The sequence below is a fragment of the Aptenodytes forsteri genome, unplaced genomic scaffold, assembly GCF_000699145.1.
Source record: "Aptenodytes forsteri isolate BGI_AS27 unplaced genomic scaffold, ASM69914v1 Scaffold770, whole genome shotgun sequence".
Classification (NCBI taxonomy): domain Eukaryota; kingdom Metazoa; phylum Chordata; class Aves; order Sphenisciformes; family Spheniscidae; genus Aptenodytes; species Aptenodytes forsteri.
The window spans coordinates 196321-219135 of record NW_008795098.1 but is presented as its reverse complement, the minus strand read 5'-3'; the positions used below and the strand labels follow the sequence as shown (position 1 = coordinate 219135).

General features: G+C 39.4%; 1 protein-coding gene across 3 annotated transcripts in view; it reads right to left on the bottom strand.

Moving 5' to 3' along the window:
- Positions 1-19908, bottom strand: part of PRKG2 (protein kinase, cGMP-dependent, type II) — a 32107-nt gene extending 12199 nt beyond the window's left edge. For 2 of the 3 annotated variants that reach the window (XM_009277031.1, XM_009277032.1), the window contains exons 1-9: positions 19463-19908; positions 19024-19399; positions 10320-10486; positions 8506-8619; positions 5553-5658; positions 4238-4301; positions 2856-2933; positions 1733-1827; positions 848-916 (exon numbers count right to left, since the gene is read on the bottom strand). In XM_009277031.1, the coding sequence (XP_009275306.1) occupies positions 848-916; positions 1733-1827; positions 2856-2933; positions 4238-4301; positions 5553-5658; positions 8506-8619; positions 10320-10486; positions 19024-19399; positions 19463-19535 (1142 nt within the window). In that variant the 5' untranslated portion in view covers positions 19536-19908. Of the gene's footprint in view, positions 1-847; positions 917-1732; positions 1828-2855; positions 2934-4237; positions 4302-5552; positions 5659-8505; positions 8620-10319; positions 10487-19023 lie in introns of all 3 variants that reach the window. The other variant, XM_009277030.1, reaches the window with a different exon arrangement.
- Positions 19909-22815: the final 2907 nt, after the last annotated feature.

Genomic DNA, 22815 nt, shown 5'->3' with positions numbered 1-22815 from the left:
TATCCCTCCTGAACAGCCTGTAGCCCTCCATCCCAGCACTCCAATTGTGGGACTCATTCCACCAAGTCTCACTAATACCAATGATATCGTAGCTCTGGGAGCTACCAACGCTTTTGCCACCCTCTGGCGATGCCATGCCAACCCTTGGTTTACCTACTGCAGTCCTGTTGGTATTCCCTTCCCCTAGAATGCACCAGCTTTGGCATGCTTCTCTTCAACCTATTTCAACAAGCTAAAGAAGAGAAGAGGAAAATGCATTCACAGCCTAAGATGCCATTTCCTGGGTTGGGGTAGAATCTTAGCCATCAGTAGGAGCCCTTTTGGGATTCAGCAAGGAAAAGGATGGTGGCTGACCACATTCCAAGTAAGCATCCTTACAGCTAGCCCTGAGAAATGTGGGTTTGCTGTTTCACTTTCCACTGGGAGCTTCCTTTCTTATATCTTCCATTTGTTCCACTCTTTTCTGCTTTAGGAAGTGTTAAATTGGCCTCTACCTGACAAAACCAGGAATTTGGCTGCATGTCCCCCTCGACAAAAGGACATCCTGAAACCAGGGACACTCAGGGGCTGCTGTTGTTCCCTGAGCCAAAGAATAGCACTTAACAAATGTGAAACATCACCACCACAAGGAGAGAAAGAAAAGAATAACTCTGAACTGCTCTTAAGCTTCTGTGCTCCTGCACCTTCTGTCAGCCACTCTTCATTAGGTCTTTGTCTAAAGCATAGCCACTCATTCAGTATTCACTTAAGAAAACATTGTGATTGTGCCTACAGTGAAGTCACATCTTATTGTTAACCTACTGAAAGAGGATGCAAATCTTTCATTAAACCATAGCATGATACTTACTCTCTATCTATAACGAGGCACTCCACATCGTATTCATCTGCAATAACGTTTGCTGATCTGACATCATCACTAAGAATTGAAACAGATTAGAAGAATTCAGAAGCATATCAAAATCCTCAAAGTACCTCACATCATACTCATGGAGGGTCACAGCTGCTATAGGTGAAACCCCTTGAAGGCCTCTGCAGCCTGTATCTGGATTAATATTGCTGAACCAAATACCCAATTATAGCATTTTACTAGTCATTATTATTGTCTAGCACAGTATTTTTTCCAGTTTCAATAGGGTTTGCATCATGACTTCCTTTAGCAACCATCCAAGAAATTAGGATGAGATGTAATTAGCATTACATCAGGATTTACTACTCATTTCTGAAATGATCCTCAGATATAAAACATTCCAGAGACCAAACGATCCCTACTCAATCACCCACAAAAATATGTGCTATATGAGCTATTTGGCTCATAGGTCATATCTTCTCTGTACTCCTTTTCTCTGTTTTTTTACTATCATGGGCACCGGCACAGAAACAACAGCTCAGTCCAGTAATGATGGAACTTATCCGTGCTAGGAGTCATATAAAGCCTGGCACAACTTTTCATCACAGTTTTTACTGAAATATAAACAATAAGCAACAATGCAGAGAGGGCCAGCATTTGACTTTTTCAGGGAAAACCAAAGGTCAGTGACAGTGTATACTTTCAAGTTCTCTCTGAAAAAAAAAAAAAAACATTAAGACAAATTCAGCCATTGCCTTCATCTGCTGACTTTACAATTAAAACAAAGATTATATTCAAAACAGCCATGAGTTGTATAATCTGACACATAGTGATGATAGAACAATTGAAATAGTATACATAGTGAATAAGACAATGTGAACTAACCTAATGAGAGCCTTTTCTCCAAAGTAATCTCCTTTATGTAGATTTTTAATCAGCTGAGGCTGCGAGTGATCTGCAGTACTTTGGGTAACTATCACCTGGAAAGTACAGGAACAAAAATTTAGCAAGGTAAGTTTCAAAGTATTGCATGGTTTCCCCTTTTCTGTGTATGTAATGCTTCAGAAAGAGTTACAAATATATATAATTACTCCCTCCTCTCAGAAATGAAAACCATCAAACATTCCCTACACCTCTCTGATTTTTGCCGAGATGGAAAAATGGATATATTCATTATTGCCCATCCCCCAACATTTTCTTCTCATACCTTTTAGAACAGAGCAAAATAAATCACATTTTAATGAAAAACTGAAAAATACTTCAGTTCCAACAGTGGGCAGGCATCATATGAGCTTTTTGTCTTCTCAGCTAAACAGATAGCCTCCAGAAATATTAACTAATATTTCCCCCCTCATGAAACTCCGCTTCCACAGTAGCACACGTTCTGCTGATGTCCACACCCATTAGCAAAAAACAACCCAGAGTATATCCAGACACAGACACATTTTGAACTTGAAACCCCTACTGGAAGTTTATTGATGAAAATTCTCCTGATTTGATTCTTTAGAGTCCTGTGTCAGCCTCCAATGTAACAGCTGATGGATAAAGGCTGCTGCCTTACGCCTCTGGGACTAACAAACAAAAGGAATAGACCCTGCGTCACCTAGAAGGACACTCTCTGTTAAACCTAGGACTCCATTATTTCTTAGATATTTCACAAGTCTATGTTTTGCCCACCAGATATTGAAACATCCAGGAGAAGACATAGGATCAAATCTCATTTGCAAAAAATTGACTTTACATCTCTGCTACAGTGTCAAGAGGCTTCAGGACATACTTTAGTTACATTATAGTTAGAACAGTGTAACATGGGTTCATTGTGAATGAAAATTAGGCTCCCTGAATCTCTGAAATGCTGCTCCAGGCTTTTATCACAGTACTGTGAACTTAACAGCATCTTCAAAAACTCTCTGCACAGATTTCACTGAAGACCACACCCCTCAAGGTAGCTTTTGAAATACAGGTGTTTGTATATGTTACTTTGTGAGTTAGGTTTATTATATCTTACCTTTCCTTTTGCTATTATAAAGAAAGTATTTCCTTCTTCTCCTTCCCGAATAACATAATCTCCCTTGTGATAGTACTCCTGTTGGGGGGGAAGAGAGAGACAATATATCAATATATCATTAGCCTCTTTGAAAATTATGATTACTATGCAGAGTTCTTAATCCATCTGGATGTTCCCTTGATGTTTAACTTCCTATCTCCTGCATAGGTTGCATCCCATAATAATATGCAAGCATTCCACTATGTAAAGCATGGTGGCCAATCTGTAACATATCTTAATGCAGCAGCACGTTATTTGTTTAAAAAAATATTAACACTGGTATCATGCTTATGAAGCAGGGGAAAATGAGGAAAAAAAAAATCAAAAGCTCTTAAAAGAGTTCTAAGTCAAAATCCCATTTCCAAAGAATTTTGGGTTTGACACCTCAGTAGAAATGCCTAAATCATCTATTGCAAGCTACCAAAGCACCAACTTTTCTGTCTCTGCTAAGGAACCCTGCCTTCATTACCTAATTGTTTAACTTTCAATCAAGCATTTTTTCCATGTTAACTTTCAGCTTTGTGATCTGTTCCTCATAAACAACCACCTCATTTTTTCTCCTCCAAGTGTTTCCTAAAAGTTGTCCCTTGCCGGGAATCCCACAAAAAAAAAAAAGTCACTGCTTAGGATACTGCTGTGCTAAGACCATTTGCCGTTTCACATAATCAACACCATGATCTCCTCATCCCCTTGTGCTATGGCCATGAATCACTCCATCTGCCTCCCCTGACTCGTTGGGACTGAGGCTCTGAGTTTTCTGAGGAACTTTTGTTCTCCATCTGCAGAACTGTTCCAAAACTGGGGTTCCTGCAGACTTTCGCTATACAAAAAGCATTAATAGTTACCACTGTTCTTGGAAAACATCACAGCTATGACTATGTATCAAGCCTTTACCTCCAAAGGCTGCTGTCTAAGACACACAGATATTTGGCTGGTTTCATATGTTGAAGTCCTAAGGCCTTTTTCCCCTTATATTTTGCAGTGTATGTGGTCCAAGGCATAGGAAAGTATTACATATCCATGTTGGAAACAGGTAAACCGTGATTACCAAAAAAGAGTCAGAGACCTGGACAGCAACTTTGTGCTTAATCTTAATAAAGGCTAGATTATAGATCCTCTTACCTACTTGCTTGACTGCTTCGATGCCAAAGATATAACTTACTTTTATGCCACTAAATGTTATTATTTGCTGCCAACCTGGAATTCCACTCTGACCACTCCAAAAACACTGTCATATTAAAAAAAGCTTGGTTGTTTTTTGTTTTTGTTTTTACTTATTTATTCTTCTTTGTTATTTTGAATGCTTACTGAATACTATTTAGAAAAACTTAATAGTATCTTACCACCTCCAGGCAGTCCATGATCTTGGTTAATTTATCTTCAGGTAAGTTTTTCAGCAGGGACACACTTCCAGAAACAGAAATGCGAAACAAAAAAAACCAGAAGTAGTTATCATTAACGTTTTTTTCATGATCTCTTCTCATCTATACAATTTGTACATCAACATTTTATAACTAGCTAAACTGGTGGTGCTATACAAAACATAATATACAACTAAATCTTAATTTGGAAGGTTCAAGCATTCTCATATTTTTTTGTAGATAAACAGAACTCACACAACTTACAACTTAGAAATGTGGCAAATGTCAGTCAGTTTGTAAATCAACTTTGTATTTCAGTAGGGGAAAAAACTCTAGCGGGCACATGGACTAATTTCAATATTTGGACATAGAGAATCCATTAATTGCAAAACCAAGACATTATAGTAATCCAATAAGATATTTTCAAATGCACTGCAGAGGCTGCAAAATCAGACAAAGGTAACAACTTCAGTACTACTTGGACAACTATTAAAAGAGAATCCAACTACAGTGATGACTTAGTGAACTTGCTGGTAAGAATGAAAAAACTTCCCATCCTGAGCACTCGGACTTGTAAAAGTTAGGAAATCATACAGCTCTCTAGCTACTCAGGCTCAGCAAAGAAGTATTTATAGAAATCAAAGATGGAGATGGATGCAAAAATACACAAGGCATTCTATGCATAGCCAGGCTTGAGAAGCCATAACAGAATGGTCATTCTTTGTTAAAGAAAGAAAATATGAAATCAGCTAATTATGGTTTGGAACCTCTAATTTGACCTTCTTCCTAAGGAAAAGCACTGTACAACTCTCAGTGTTCCTTGCAGGAGAGAGGATTATTCTACTCTCTGCAGATTTCATAGTAATTTATGTTGGAATGAGTTCATAAATTAAGAGACACATGCAATTCCCATATTCAAGTCTTCAAGGGATGAGGAATATTCCTTAATCTACTCCAGCAGCAAATTAACTTCTAGTTGGAGGATTTATTGAACTCTATTTATTTAATATATTGTTTTAACTCCTAGCCATGTAACCTTTCTATACATTTGTTCCATTACTTAAAAGCATTCAAGCACCTGTTGCTGTTTCCTTATGCAATACAGGAGAAAAACAATCAAAATGAGAAAAATTATTTTGTGAATCCTAAAAAAATCAAGAGAGGTAGTCAGGTTTTTGAGGCCCTTTGCATTAAGAGTGCCTCTTTCTCTCTCTCTTTATAAGATAGGTTCAGTATTGTTGTGCACCTTAGGAAGTAGCCCAAACCAGTATTAGAAATAGAAATGCATTATATTTACCTTCTAAGGAAGTTTCTGTATTGCTCTTGTCTTGTTTGTGCTGTCACTCTCATGATATTTTGAAACACTTCTCTGTCCAATGCCCATGTTTTAACATTGGTGATTGCTTTAAGAAAACAAAACCCAACAACAAAATCAACAATGTTTCTGAATTATTTAATGGAAGATATTACAGTATCAGGTCATGGTACAAGACAGACTAGCTCTTTCAAAATGCCCAAGGCCAAATTTTAAAATATCCAGCACCTACTGCAATCAGCCTTTTAAAAGAATCAGCTCCCACTTAAACAACGCTCACTAAAATAAGGCATAGATTTCCAAATGGTTCCTCCACAGAGCACTTTCCATGCAACTCCACAGGCTGAGTAACCTTGAAAACCTAGCCATTTACTATGAGCACAAACAGGGCTGAACGCTTGTGAAGATCTACTCCTAATCATGGACAGTCATTGCACTCAAAAGCTGCTATGTAATCTGCAGTGGAGCTGATTTGAAAGAAACAAAAACTTGGCTGAAGTTTTTCAAAACTTATGAGGTAAATGTTGAATACTATGGCTTGGATCCATCTCTAATTCAGATTACATGCAAATGTTTGTGATATATGCAATAAGATAGAAATAACAGAGGTCAAGAAATAAATTTCATTTCATTTAATCCTGTGATCCTCACAGTCTTCCTCCAATTGTATAAGGGAATAAAGGGTAATCAAAACATTAATGTTTATCTTTCGAAAGGTAATAAAAATATTAATACAATAAGCATGCATAAGATCCAGCATCAAAGATGCAAACCACTACGCGGCCTCTGTGTGCAATCATTGATGCAACAGAACACATTGCACTTTTAATTTTTTTAAGCAAAATAATGCGATTCTATTTAATTTAATCTCTTCTTTTAAAAGATGCTACACCATATTCAGCAGTTTTCCTTCTGACGTAAGAAGGAACAAAACTGTTTTCTCTGGCATAAAGGAAAGCTACAGAAAAAATAGAGCAACTGATTTTCTCAATTTATCATAAACATAGAATCATTTTTACAGGAAAGAAAAATGCCAGATTTAAAATGATGCACAGTTATCGGACTTTGTACTTAACTCTGATATACACATATGCTCTTAACTACCATTTATTAAAATAGCTCAAAAAATATTTTGGATGCTGGAAGGGATAACAAAGGTATTGCTTTGGTTTTGTTTTTCTCCTAAATAACATCTTTCAGTTTACTTTTCATGAAGAAAATATGGCAAGTATCCAAGCTATCGCGAATGCATTTCCTTTATCTTGCACCTTAACTAAATAAAGCAATTATCTAGCTAGAAAAAAGCCTGTAATCTCAAAGATGAGATAAAGAGAAATTCAGAAACATAGGAGTAAATCATGTTCCCAGTTTCAAATACAGCTACTGCATGTAAAGATGCTGCTGGGTAGCAGCAGCCATTGAAATGCTGTCTGGCTGAAGTCCTTCACTTGTCAGTTTTCAAAGACCGCAGGTAAAGGGTGTCACTAGATCCAGCATCAAGAAAAGGTTTTCAAATATGTATTTACTAGTCATGCTCAGTTATGGCATTGTACTGCTCTTCCACCACAACAAGAAACACAGGAAAGCTATTTGGGAGGAGTGGGTTTCTGCAGTGATTTTAAGTATTCAAACACCCTTTCTTGTCCATAATTGGACAATTCTTGTCCTACCTCAAAACCAATTAATGTTAACAAAGGTCTAAAGCAGCATGGCATCTTACTATGCAGAAACACCACTTTATAATGCTAATACTATACAGCAGGCAAAAAAGAAAAACAGGGAACATATTCAAGTAGAACAGCATGCTAGTAAGAAAAATAATCACATTATTGATGCTGTTCTGTTTATCAGGCAGCAACAAAAACAGATTACATCTAATCACTTCCATCTGCACAGCCAGCAATGATTAAGTGCTTAAACTGGGTGCAGGAAGAAAGACCAGAAGCTTTTAAAGCAAACAACTTATTGTTTTATTCCATTTGCTCTTTTTTAAGTCAATATGAACTCTTCATACTTACTGCTGGTTCAAAGTTCCTGCAGATTTAGACAAGAACAGAAATTAGCCTTCAAACACAAGTAATATTTATGGAATGGTGGAGAGTGGAAAAATGATGAATTTAATCATATTGGGTCACTTACTGGTCTATCACAGAATAATTATGGCAGGTTAGAAAAGGAATCAAGGGGTATTTAACGGATGAATACCCAGTCTTATGCAGGAAGTGGGATATTTGTATCATAGCAACACTTAACAACTCCATCCTGGTCAGCCGGTAAACACAAAGCAAGAGCCAGTATTTGCCTCAGAGAGGCAGCACATCTCACCTAGAAGTTTCATCTCTCCCGCTACCACATTTGAGATCAAACTCAAATCTCCCGAGTGCCAGTCGCAAATGCCAGGTGCAAATGGATCTTGGCAAGACTCAGTAACTTAATGATACAGAACTAAAAGAAATACAAAAGCAACTAATTCCTACATATTTTATTTCCTCTTGAATTAGGCTTTATCTGCTCTATTAAAAATGCCATGGTTCTAATATCTTTTCAAACCCACTGTAATTTCAGCCTCAGGGTTGCATGTGACACAAGAACGTAAGAGCCAAAGACCATTGCTGCTACTAAATCATTCAACGTTAAAACATAATCCTTCCTTAGCAGTTAGTTTGGTACAGATCTGGCTAACCAGCATACTTTGGAGATACCTAATTGTTTATCAAAGGTCATGCTAGAGATGGAATTATATTCATGGCATAGTATTATTAGAGTTCCCAAGCAGAAAGAACTCAAGGAAGGAAATGCGAGTTTACTGTAGGTAATCAGGACATGCAGACATCTATTAAATGAAAACGTCAAAGAAAATCTGGTTATAACAGGGACCTCACAAAAGTACATAGTTTTCATTTTGAGAAACGTTGTTATAATAACCCTTAGGTACCTTTCACAGAGGCTGTCCGTGTGCAGTTGTATAAAATGGCGAGTTCACCAAATGCCGTCCATACAGGTATTGAGGAGAGTAGTTTATTCTGCTGAAAGACTTCCAGACTGCCCTCTGTCAAAAATCATCAGGATAATAGGTATTAAAACTGAGCTCAACTGCACAGAGGAAGGGAAAACAAATCAATATATTTCTGGCTTCGCCACTCCCTGGAACACAGGAATGGGAGCAACGATGCAAACAGTGCTTTGAAACACAAGTACAAACCAGTAGAGACTTTTTTTTTTTTTTAAAGTATTGCTAATCTGCAAATCTGCTCTGGAAGGGAGGGAAAGCTGAGAGAAAGCTTTTCAACACTAAAAAGGCCATGGAAAAGGGACATCCTAAATCCTGATGGGATAAACCTTTGCTACAACAAAACAGTCAGTACTGGTTCAGATAGCCTAGTGTGGTGTAGACAAACACGTCTTAAAATAGTGATCACAGGAGAAATTACTCATGAGGTTTGTTCATACATGTGTATGTGTATATATGTGCAGAATGCAAAGGAGAGGGCAGAAAAACAAAAAGCACATTAAATCTTCCTTTAAGAAATTGTCCTTGAGCCTTACTACAAACCTAGCAAAAGTCAAAGAAAGTCTGAATTTCTTCACAGGTTATGGCCCCAAAAAACCTTCCCTTAAACATGTTCTGAAAGTTTGGCCCTCTTCTCTCCAAGGCACCCACTGACTCCTCAAAAAAGGTCTAATGTGCCAGAAAAATTTCCAGGTGCACAACTTCTTCCTCATATTTCATCTTTTTTTCAAAATGTTATCATTTTGTCTAGCAAGAACATGGCTACCCCATTACAAATCCTGCCTCCTCTTTCTCCCTGCACCATTTATGTTATCCTAACACAGCTACCATCAATTTTTCAAACTAACCCATCCATATGAAGACAGAAGACAGAAGATGTGCTTTCCAACATATACCAGTATGCTCCTGGCTTAAATACTCCTCCCTCAACAGAACATACTCCTTACAGCATGAACTCTAATTCATATGAGCCTCTGGGCCTTCTAGTGGTCCAGAATTGAAGTAGCATGCAAATTAATCACCAATACTGATTTTTTTTTAATGGTGAGATGATGAAAGAGAGTATTGCCACTAGGAGCAACTTTCAGGTGTTAAACTTGGGCTCCACTATGGCTGATCTGTCATTTGAGATTTGAGTGTAAGCACGGTAGCAGTCAGCACAGATGACTGCAGTGAGATTACTTCAGACTTGTTGGCAATATTTTAGGAAAGTCTCCTTATCCTAAAGCTTGTTTTCTGTTTTGTTGGTTTTTTTCCCCACAAAAACCAAGCAGCTGTTTTAAAAAAACTCTAAGCTTTGAGAACAGTAAACTCAGACCTCATCTCTCAATTTCCCATACACAGAAAACTGGTATAAGCTCTCATGATTGTTGAAAAGTAAGTTTATTTCAGAAGTGGCTTCACTATTGAGCAGTTTTCTGTATTTTAAATTATACCTGCTCTTCCTTTGGGGAAGAAAGGGTGGCTGTACCTACAACAGAAAGGATTTGCTGGCCTCTAGGCTTTCAGAAATGAAAGAGGTCACGAAATAGCATTAAATCAAGGTTCAAGTTTCTAAGGCACTTTTTGTTGCTCTCACTCTGTTTCATAAAAGTCACAGGTAAATTTGCATTGCCCTCAGCAGGGCCAGCATAAACAATTTAAGAGCACAAACATCATAATTTTGGTTTCCTGCAAAGACTTCTAAATTACTTTCCTGTTTCTTGCACTTGTGCATTGTATGAGTAAGCAGTATTCACCTTTGAGCACAAAAATGTGATTGCCCGGCTCTCCCTGTCTGATGACGTAGCTCCCTTGCTGGAAAGTCCTTTCATACACACATTCCACCATATCTCGGATCTGGTGAGGCTCCAGTCTCTTCAAGAACTGATTTTTGTTCAGGGCATTCGTGATAAGCTTCTTCTCACTGATTTCAAACAAAAAACCCAAAGTTTAAAAGATCCAGCATGGTTGGGGTATATTATTCACCAGGCATTCATTCCTCTCAAGATGTTTCCTCTCATTTCTAACACTCATATGACCAGTACCACTGACAAATGTTACAATCCTTGCAATTAATATGCATCCCATTAGCTGTGCCACACTATGGCCTCTCTCCTCCTGCGTGACCCTGCCTGCAGAAAGCATCGGGTTAGATGTAAAAAGCCTCCCAGTAGAAGACATGCTCCGCAGAAAGTTTTGCACTGTTTCTCACCATATTCTTTCCCCATTGCACGATTAGGATATATAGCCTTGCTTATCTGAAGGAAAGAAATGTTAAAGGTATGTCTTCACCTACCACTGCTTGTACAGGAATGGCAACTTGTTATAAAATCAGGTCCACTTTTCTAATATTCTAATCATTTTTCTAGTATCCAGCAAAAACGTAACACCGATGATAGTAATAAGGTTAAAGTCAACACTGATGGTACTAAGACCTCATCAAGAGTTTCTCCTTTGTGGTGAGGAAAGATGCAAGGAAAGAAAAGTATGCAAAAACATGATTAACAAGTGCTGCTATTTCTTAGGAGAATGTTAGAAGACATTGGTGGTGGGAAAAAATGAAGCAAGTTGTAAATGAATATGATTAAAAAAATGACTACAGAGAACTTCCCTTCCACCTGCAAAATAACATTGATCCTATGGCATTCCCTGTTCATAGCTACTAAGAAAATTTATGATCAGGACATGATTGCAAGGTCAGCTTGCAAAGTACCACAAGTACTTTGTTGTACAATGTTGAACATTGTCCCAAAATTCACAAAATAAGTCCAGGATCCAGGAGAGGTGTGTGTGGAGGTGGAGGGTTAGTGCTGATCCCTCCTGCACTGCTTTTTGCCCTCCATTCACCTCCCTGCAAAACTCTTCCTACCTCTGCTGTGCCTACTTCCTTTCCACACATGACAACAAACAGCATAAATGCTCCTACCTGAGTAAAAATCCTGTAGTAGTCTGCTCATGTGGGATGCCAAATATACTCTGTCTCCTTAAGAATGACCAGACATGAGAGAATCTTCCCAAAGCAGGCCCCTTCCTCTACTGCTTTTAGGAATTTTTAGGGTATAATCAGAAGTAAAAATATAACACAAGGGCTTGTGGATATAGGTATGCAGCCGTTACTGCTGACCTCTTAGCTTTCTGAAATTCAGCATTCAGGGAAATAAATGTATATCACACTTTGGTGATGCTATAGCAAACTACAGCCACCCTGAGTTGTTTTGTTAAAAAGTCTTTAGAAAAGCTTCAGGGTATCCCAAAAAGCCAGACAGAAGGCAGGTAAAGCAGGCACATCAGTGATCAAGGACTAGCCTGTCAGGGCCCTGAGGGCAGTAATAGGCTTTAACTACCTAATCAGCCTCACTTGGGACCACCCATGCATCCTCTGCCCATTGGCCTGCATACTCTATTTAAGCTCAGGTCTGGGCATTCAATTCCTGCCTGAGCTATGTTATAGAAATAATTGATTTTGGTTTTGTCTTCTGGATGCGTATTGGCCCAATATTGTAAGTACTTTGGTTTTGTCTCTTGGTTACAGCTTGCATCTGATTGATCTCTTTTTCTGTGGGACTCCTGGTGGACCCTGTTGTCACCACCCTGCTCTGCCTACCCTGTCCAGACCTTGTGCGATGGTGCCCTGGTTAGTGAGGGCATTGTCTGTGTTGTAGTCAGCCCTGGTTCACTTACTCTTGTGGAGCAACCCTGGTTTTGCTGCTCCCTGAGACAGAGCCTCTGTGTCATTTCCTGCAGTAGTAAGTACATATAAATGGGTAAGTTGTAAAGACAAGAACAGTCTGTTTGAGCTGCTGGTGGAAGAGCCCAGTGGTTGGATTTTAAGAAGAAGAAAATGTGGAAAATCAACAGTGGATGAATCCACTGATAACGACTAACCAACTGAGACAAAGCTGGCTATACATACATACTGGGCAATCTGTGAGTTCTGATTGACTTGTGTAAGTTCTGGGTCAAGGGCTTCCTATAAAGCAGTGCCTTGAATCTATGCCAGAAATTATTGCAATTAAACAGCTGCTGCACTGATGGAGCTTTTACAGACCTACTGAGTAGTTTTCCTTTGCTGCTGAAGTGAAAGATAAATTCTGCCTTTAAGTCCCCATGTTCCTAATATGCATGTGTAAGGAAGCTGCATACCAAAATAAACACCTGTGCTGGTTTTGGCTGGGGTAGAGTTAATTTTCTTTATAGTAGCTAGTATGGGGTTATGTTTTGGATTTGTGCTGGAAACAGTGTTGATAATATAGGGATGTTGTAGTTACTGCTGAGCAGTGCTGACACAGAGTCAAGGCCTTTTCTGCTTCTCACACCACCCCACCAGCGAGTAGGCTGGGGGGGCACAAGAAGTTGGGAGGGGACATGGCTGGGACAGCTGTCCCCAACTGGCCAAAGGGATATTCCATACCGTATGATGTCATGCTCAGCATATAAAGCTGGGGGAAGAAGAAGAAATGGGGGGGACGTTCAGAGTTATAGTGTTTGTCTTTCCAACTGTTATGCGTGATGGAGCCCTGCTTTCCTGGAGATGGCTGAGCACCTGCCTGCCGATGGGAAGTAATGAATGAATTCCTCTTTCTGCTTTACCTGCATGCGTGGCTTTTGCTTTACTTATTAAACTGTCTTTACCTCAACCCATGAGTTTTCTCACTTTTACTCTTCTGATTCTCTCCCCCATCCCATCAGGGGGGAGTGAGTGGCTGTGTGGTGCTTAGTTACCAGCTGGGGTTAAACCACGACAACACCCTAACAGCTTTCTGAGGCACTTAAGGCCCACTTGTGCTTGTATTCATAAAACAATGCAAGGTTATAATCAAAACTAGGTTATGTGGGAAAATGTCCTGAGGAAAACCCAGGAATGAACAATTGGTTAAGGCAAGTAAGTAGACTTATAATGTTACTAGCTATATAATGACTGAAAATAATAAAGGTAATGAGATGAGGCAAGAAAATAAAATCAAGTAGCTATGGTGAGGGCTCTGTTTAGAAATAGAGATCATAACTTAACCCTGTTGCTTTCAGCAGAAGCTATTAGAATATAAGCTCTAACTTCGTTTTCTGCTAAAAACAACCTTGCTTGTTTAATTCACCCTGGCCTGCATCATGCATACAATACTGCAATAAAATTCAGTAATGGCTCATAAACTGATACTTAAAATGAGCACTAAAGCTTCCAGAACTGCAGAATAGGAGACTGCTATTTTCAGAAAGCGCAGTTGGCCACAGAGCAAACGACACATGTGTATCATAACTATGGCTCAGGCTCTTGAATCAGTTGTTCACTTCATGGGCATCCAGCACAATATCTAACAGTTTTCTCTCTGTTGTTTTCCTCATCTTCTCCTATACCTGCCCAACTTTTGAGAACTGCTCCTGGAAATATCTAGATTTCCTGAAAGGATAGAAGCCATTTAATCCCATACTTGTGCCAGTCACTGTCCTGATGAATACTACTAAAAGGCTAAAAAAGAGGTGCATAGCTCCACACAACTGATCTGGTGTTGAGGTATTTCTCAACACCACCACTAATAGGACATTTCTTCACTGCCCGGGGCCAGCTTTGCCATAGCATCCTTCTCCAGGCTTTGTTCCCCTCCCTGCTGTTAGCTCTTGTGGAAATGTTCCCCTTGCCCCTTTCAATACATTGCCAGTCAACCCCTAGAAATAGCACTTGACACTCTAAGAAGGGCTTTTTGTGAACAGGATTGGGAATTTATTCCCATCATAATATAGATGTCATCTCACAGGTACAAGGGTACAACATATACTTTGCAGAGCAATGCTTTCTCTTAATATACCTTTCTGCTACTAATGAGAGATTTTTTGGTTATCTGCTGACATTGACTGGTAAAAGACATCAATGTCAAGTGTCAAGATAGTTCTTCCCCAACCAATAATGGCTGATAACAGAACTGGGTCATGATCCTGAGCCCATAATGGGAAGGGACTTGATATAGGCAGCTTAAATGCTGCTGATGGTGATAGCATGCTCTGGAAGGACACAGAAAAATGGAGAACCAGGTCCTACAGATACTGAGACACCTAGATTCTTAACACTACAAAGGATAAGAGATTAAAAAATTTTCCATTTGAAAGACTTGTTTGAGATCTGCTTTCATATACCATGTTCAAACTCTAAAATCTTCAGGCTTTAGTTAAGTTTTCAATGCTCAAACTCCCATTAAGGAAAAAATCATATTTTTGGAAACTGAGATGGATTTATCCAACTAGCTCAAGAGATGAAATATATACATGAGAAAACATCCACTCATATGGCATAGATCAAGAACCATTGAAAGCTTCTAAAACTTTCATTAAAATAATTCATGCTGAGATACTCCAAACAAAAGTATGGCACTGAAAACCCTGCTAAATGAATAGCATAAAAATTGTGCCATTTGTTTTACAAATGTTTCTAAAAGACTGGTAAGGCTCTGGACTCAATGCAAATTCAAGAACACAGCATGGAGCTTCCCTTCCTTCTGAAATAGCTCCTTTCACAACTGCGTAGCAACACTGTGCAGTTGTCTTATGCAGAAGTGGGGCTGCCTTAAGTGCTCTCTGTGTAAAGAGGAGACAGCTACTTCTATCAGCAACTCTAAACACTTCTGTAGACACAGTTAGGCTAAAGGATCAGTATTTTTTAATTACAGTGGACAGAATTCTGTAGACAGTGAAGGTTAGACTTTGTCCTTACATGTATGCCAACTGTCTGAATTTGACCTATTACAGTATTTACAGCCCAGGTAAGGAAACCAAATGTTTGCACCTTCCAGCATTTGGTTGTCTCAATAGCAAGGTGATGGTGGCTTAACCAAGTGCATGTGTATCACAGGCTTATCTAACTGAGAGGCATAGTAGTGCTATCTCTAAAACAGTTTTGTGGTGGTTTTTTCATCTGTTTGCTTCCAACGTATTTAGAAGATCAAATGATACTTTGGCCACTATCGCATCAAAAGATATATCTGCCCCCACCCCAGAAGTCTAAGCAAGATCTTTCACTATTACTTGATTTGTTGAAGAAAGCCTAAATTCTTCCCTCTGTGACTATAATGTATGTTGGTTTATAAAATACATTTTCTATAAGGCTAATTTAAAAAAGCATTCTGTCCAGGTCTAAGAGCTGTCACAGAGCAGCATCTAATGTTAAGCTGTCTGTGGCAGGAAAAATATGGTAACTTGCAAATGACAAATACTTTGGGTATAATCTTCAAGATTTTTTAAAATTGATTATGCCACAGGAATTGAGGTTTCATTATTATCTTGCATATGTATTAAGTCACCCATACTTGCTGTACTGTAGTCCAAGATGTCTAAAGACATGCTGTAATACAAGACCATATTCTGCTATTTAATTGTCTTCCTGAATACTACTACTCCCATGCTCTTGGACCTACATGTAAAACACAGGAAGATTGCCACTATATTTCCTACCAAGAGCTAAAGGTGGAAAATGGCTAATTGCAGAAAATTAAGTTTAAAAACACTGGGTAAAATATGAAGTTGAAGATAAGTTTAATATTCTAAGAAAATAATTTTTAATGTCTGGAATGATCTATTGAATACTTAGGATACCCTAGAAATCACTTTTTCTTAATTCTAGCCCCTCTGATTTACTATTCATGAGATCAACTGTAAGACGATGGAGGAAAGGATGGGGAAATGAAATTATTTGGGTTGGAAGGGACCTTAAAAGATCATCTAATACAATGCCCCAGCCATGGGCAGGGACATTTTTCACTACCAGATCAGGTTGTTCAAAGCCCCGTCCAACCTGATCTTGAACACTTCCAGGAATGGGGCATCCACAACTTCTCTGAGCAATCTGTTCTAGTGTCTCACCGCCCTCATCGTAAAAAAAAAAAAAAAAGCTTCTTCCTTATATCCAATCTAACTTACCCTCTTTCAGTTTAAAACTGTTGCTGCTGGTCCTGTCACTACAGGCCTTGGTAAAAAGTTTCTCTGACTTTATTATAAGCCCTCTATATATTGAAAGACTGCAATAAGGCCTCCCCAGAGGCTTTTCTCGAGGCTGAACCACCCCAACTCTCTCAGCCTTTCTTCATAGGAGAGATGTCCCAGCCCTCTGATTTTCACAGCCCTCCTCCGGACCCACTCTAACAGGTCCATGTCTGTCTTGTGCTGCAGCCACCAGAGCTGGACACAGTATTCCAGGTGGACTCTCAAGAGTGGTGTAGAGGGAAAGGATCACCTCCCTCAACCTGCTGGCCATTCTTCTTTTTATGCAGCCCAGGATACAGTTGGCTTTCTGGGCTGCAAGCGCGCGTTGCTGCCTTATGTTCAATTTAACATCCACCAGAATCCCCAAGTCCTTTCCTGCAGGTCTGCTGCAAGATATGTTTTTCTTCAGTCATAATCCTGAATCCCATGAAAGATGTTTACATGAGCTCTTTAGTCAGTTAAAACTCATATTTATGTTAAATTAATATTTTAGTATTAAAAGTTGAAGATTTGGTTGCATGTCCAAAATTGGTTTTACTTAGTTTTGCACTGAAGCTTGAGGAGCAACTTCTTTTTTTGTATAGAACATATGGCAAACTCTCTAATGCTAATTGCTCTGACCAAGTTGGTACACTTCCTAGCACTAGATAATCAAACAAATGATGAGTTCCACTTCACTCTCAAATTACTTACTCTAAGGACAATAATTAGCAGACAAATCCAAGTTTAATGGCAATTGTGGAAGACAAGAATTCAAATGAAAATTCAAGAATGTGCAAGTACTGAAAAGAAGAAAACAAAGGTACAAACAGAATCATAGAAAAGCTGGAAATGGTGGGGAGGAGAGGGGAGGATGGTGTGCTCTTACTGCCAATGCAGTGCATACTTAAGCAGTCAGTTGTTTCCAGAGGAGTAAGTATCAGAATAAATTTAGGAATACTGTTTTCTAAATTGTTATGACTCTATGGGTTCCTCAGCAGTAACAATGACAATCTCTGAACCAGATTGCAAGAGATGAAAGGAGGGAAAAGGAAAAGAACTGCTCCTTTATCCTGTTATGTTACACTAAATCTTTTAGAAAGACAAGAAAACAGAGATGGCATACAACAAAAAAGATGGTTTTAGAAGTGCTGAGCCACTGAATCAAGAAGGAAAATTTCTATCTCTGTTTTTATTGCATGATCAGCATTACATTTAGGTTACTTAAGCTGCAATATTTGTTTTTGTTCTGAATGGCAAAGTCTGTGCTGCACTTAGCTAATCAACTTGCTCTTCTCTTTGCTTCACTCCTCAGTGCTGTTATAGTCCTGTTTCTGAAAGCATCCTAGAAAACCGTCCATCTGGTGGACTGCAGTACAAGGATCATGCCAAGCAGAAGACAGGTAATTAAAAATAGAACACTTCTAAAACAATTATTTAAACTGGCCAGGTTCTTGTGTTAAAATGTTAATACAGTTCCCTTACTCTGGAAAAACACTGCTAGCCGAAGATTTCAGCTCCTTATGGTGACTCAGGCAGCCTTTCTGGTTCACAAGACAGCCTCTAATGTGCAATGCTGGACATGATGGATGAGAAATCAAGTCCCATAACTCTCAGGTCTACTACAGTACAGACTCAAATGCACCATGAATTCTTAACAGAATAATAAAGCTCCCCACAAATCTGAGGCACTTAAGCTGCTGGCTGAAGTCCAGATAGATTCTGGCTACCACCATGTTAAAACAGATACTCAGGTTATGTCTACACTACAAGGTAAAAGAGGGTCTAAGGTATGTTTAAGGATACCAGTCTGATACCTCTGTCCACAGGGTCAGCCATGACCACGGATATTTCTGGCTCTTGCAGAGGCTAGAAGTATAATTGGATTCAAAGAGGAACAAGTAAAATTAGGTTCCTATACTACGACTGTCAGAAGCTGGAGGGCAGGAGGAAGCTGCTAAGAGGATAATCACACCATACAGAACATTTCATTATATTTCACACCAGACTGAGTTGAAACTGGGCTGTCAAACTTTGTACACAGCTCAGAATTAGTGTCCATATTGCATTTGGGAGAGCTCAGCTGGAGTCACCTGCTCCTTCCCAAGCCATCCATGCTATAGGAATAAGAATCTGAACGCATGTGAAGGCATCCAGCCTTCTGCTCATCAGTGCTCCAGAGTATAGCTTAAGCTGCAAGCACTAGGCAAACCTAGACATGAGAAAAGGCTTAGGTTCTGCTTAGCTGGCAATAAAGATAAATCCCAAAGAGACTATAAGTCTCCTCAACTAAAATACAGAGGCTACCCACCACTCTTCTTCTGAAGTCTGTGGGGGACAGATGATTCTTGGTTAAAGTTACACACAAACTCAACCAGCATCTAACTACCACAGTGACAAAGCCTATATAAAAAAGATGGATACTTTAATCTTGACTTATCATGAGGAGAGGATATTGTTGTGATAAAAGTAATATCCTTGTAACACAAGCATGTAACCCTCCTGAAATGAGCTCACCTGGAATCCTTTTGGACTCTTGCTTTTTCAAAGGAAAATGTAGCTTGCCTGTTCAAATCATACAGCTGTGTTGTTGGCTCTGCAGATACACCTTCCTTGGCTCCTCTCCTCTTATCGGCAGAGACTTGAATCCTTGAAGCCACTTTAAATGGAGAAGGCTGAAGAGGGTGCTCTCCTTGAGTGCTAACAACATCCTGCAGCTTGTTCAACTGAATAGACTTGCTCTGAAGTTCCTTGGTGAGTTCTGCTATGACCTTAGTCTGCATAGCCAGCTGTTCCTGAAGCTCAGCAACACGACTCTGACCCTCTTGCAACTCTTGATCTTTTCTCTTCAGCTCCTTTTCCAGTTCAAGCACCCTGCTGCAAAGAACATCAGCTTTCCCATTGATCACATTGATACCTAGACCTGGGTCCTTCAAAAACTTATGATTGCCAGCACAGCCAATTGAGAGGTTTGCTACATGTCTATCCGTCCGCCTCAGATGCTTGGGTTTCACTGATCCATTCCCCATTTTGTCCAGAGACCTAGATGAGAAAATAAATTTGCAGTTTTATTTCATTCCCCAACAAGAAAAAAAAAATCATGGAATGGTAAGTAATGAATTTAGTATTTAACTGGCAGCTGAATTTGGGATATACAACTATAGTAAACATAGTTGATTAGTTTCATCCTTTCCAGTCCTGAAAGTCAGAGGAGTAAAGGGCAAAGAGAAGAGGTAGGTAGGCTGGTGGATACAAAGCAAAAGATCTGATGGCTACCACTTCTTTTTTGTGAGTTGAAGAAGGGACGTGTAAGCTCCTATCAGCCTAACAAAGACAAAACAAACAGCAGGAAGGAGAAAAGTTTGTGTTCTACTGCTGAAGCAAAAGAATTGTTAGAAGCAAAAAAAAGTTGGATCACTTCCCTATTGAGGAATAATTATTGAGAACACAGACTAATTTAACCAGTGGGTGCATATCTGCCTGGCATAAAGGATATGTGATTATCTAGCATATGTGTTGTTAATAATTTAAAAAAACAACTTTAAGGCTTATGACCATAAAAGAACAGTCATACTGATCAGAACAGGGGTCTGGCTAGCTTGTAAACTGTCTCCAACCATGGCCATAAGGAGATGCTCAGGAAAGGGTATCAACAGGATGAGCATATAGGCTGCTTCACTGAAATACTGTCTGAAAATTCAGATTTCCTGAGCCTGATATGCATTATTTAATCCTCAATGGATCTCTAATCCTAGTACTTGTCCCATTTCCCTTCTAAACCCTGTAAACTTCATATCTGCAGACCCTGGCAGGACCCTAGCAAGGAGTTGCACAGATCTGCTTCTTGCGTGGAGAATTACCTCCTTTTATTTGTTTCTTCCAGTACAAAACCAGGGATATCAAAGTTAGGAAAAGCCAGCTTCAGAAAGATTTATCTCTATTAACCTCTTCTATACTATTTTGTAAATTTCTGTCCTACCTTTCTGCCTGAACGTATGCCTGAATTCTTTCCCAGAATGACAAGTCCTAGCTTACTCAGTCCTTCCTCATGCAGACAGCACTCCAAAAGTTTGACCAACCTTGCTGTCTTTTGCTGATGACAAATTCAGAGCAGCACAGAGTTAGACCAAATTTACTCCTATCAAGAGCAGGCAGTTGGCACTGTTTCTGTAGCTCTCTTAATAATTTAAAACTGGCTCACATTTGTTAGTGTAACAGCAGCTACTGCTGTCAAGGAACAATTACCTTTTATGGGGAATTACCACTTTCCATTGTCTACTCATGAAAAGTGACCAGGAAAAAAAAAAGAGCTTGGACTCCTGTCAGAACACCTGTGCTCCAAGCACTTGCTGCAACTAGCAGCCTTCAGTAGACTTGCAGTGACCCACCTTCTTTCCTGGACACTATCTTTGGTGTATTTTATTGTAGCATTTTAAGAGGAGCAAGGAAAAAGTGCCTGCTGCTTAGGTCAGCCTGTATTAAATGCACAAGTTGAGGGGGGGGCAGAAAAACCTAATGTGTTGCTTTTGGGAGTCTAGTGTTCAACAATCACTAACCCACTGTACCCCAGAACTAGTCTTGGGGAGCAATGCCTGCCTATAAATCCCATCTGTGGGCCACAACAGTACCAGGTTACAGTTTGGTTTAGTTCAAGCCTAAGGAGACCTCTACCAGGAGAGAAGGAATGAGCTTCGGGCCTTAGCACCACATAGAGCTTTTCCCAAAACCCCTGCTCAAGCTCTTGATGAATCCTGTTTAATTGTATCTTGCTATTGCAGAAGACCACAGCACAGAAAATACCTGTCTTAGATGAAACAGAAAATTGTTTCCTTGGACTCCGATTTTTGCCTCATCAATAACTACTTTAATAAGTTCTATAAAAGTACTGGTGCACTAACCAGGCAATCATGCTGCTATTGTGATCAGTCATCAGTAGGCCCAAAGTAGCTGTTGGTCTGCCTCATGAATGAAGTACAACTTTTCTGGATTGAACCCAAAGTGATGTGGCTTAAGCTAATCTCTCTTCATTTCATTGGAACCGGGTAAGAACATGCCCCTGACAAGGTACACTGATCAGACAACAAGAAACAAATTGGGAAGCTTCAGCAATTTGCTTTTACTGGCTAGTATAACCATACTTTTAACAGACGCACAATTCTGTTCTGGTTTGCAGCCTTTAATGGGTTAGAATTGAAATACTTGACAAGGTAGTAGCTCACATTGTTTTAAGGAAAACTAGATTTGCAGTCTGTCTTCTCAACTGTCTTGCTTATTGTGACTTTGCATAATATTTTTATTTTGCCCCGATTTCCTGGATGCATTTTGACAGCTAGTGCTTCAGCTTGATAACAGGGTAGTATATCAGATATAAAGGTAAATCTGTACTGCACAGGAGAACTTAAACAAATTGCACATCAAGGTACCAAATCAAATAACTCTGAAAAGGGACCTATGTGTTACTGCATATGGCTTAATCAAAGATCTTAGCTCAGCATGCAACCATATTTAAAAAAAAAAACCAACAAAACAACAACCAACCTAAGCTAAATGTTACAATATATAGAGTAAAAATGGAGATTACAAGAAATATGTTATCACACACAACATGGTGGCAGCCTCTGCTACTAAATGCAGTGGCAGTCACTGCATTTCAAAAAAAAAAAAGCATATCACAGGCATTTTAAAATGACCTTTACAAAAGGATAGGGTAACTACCCCAGGGCACAAAAAAACCTACTATCTACATTATACCCAGAAATGGAACAGGCTTACTGTATAAAGAGATGATGATTAAAGTTCATAATATAACAACTGCACTAGAGCGAAAACGTTAGGAACTTCAGTCTTCCCATTGTATATGCACAATTAATCATCAGTGTACAATGGAACAAGCAGTTGAATCTGACAGGTCCCTATTTCCACACGGTGCCCTTTATTGGCTACTAGTATAGGAAACTCGTGGCCAAGTACATAGCAGGAATCAAGAAAAGACTGACAGGTAATTCAGCATTACAGTAGTTAATTCTAACAGAAAACTTAAAACCTTATGCTTCCAAGGTTTGACCAATCTTTACCCATAAGTAATGAGACAAAAAGCAAAAATAGAGCATGCTCTATGTTTACTACAGGGCACCTCACATGCTCTTTCGAGGGGTCTGCCACTGGCAGAGATGCGGCCAAGAACCGGGCGGACTCAAAACCCACCCAGGAGAGACGAGGATGCCGGCGCCGGCTGCTGAAGGGGCTCAGCGCAAGTCGGCACCGAGTGCCGGGGCTGTGCTCCTCAGAAACCGTGTCCGCCCCAGGGCC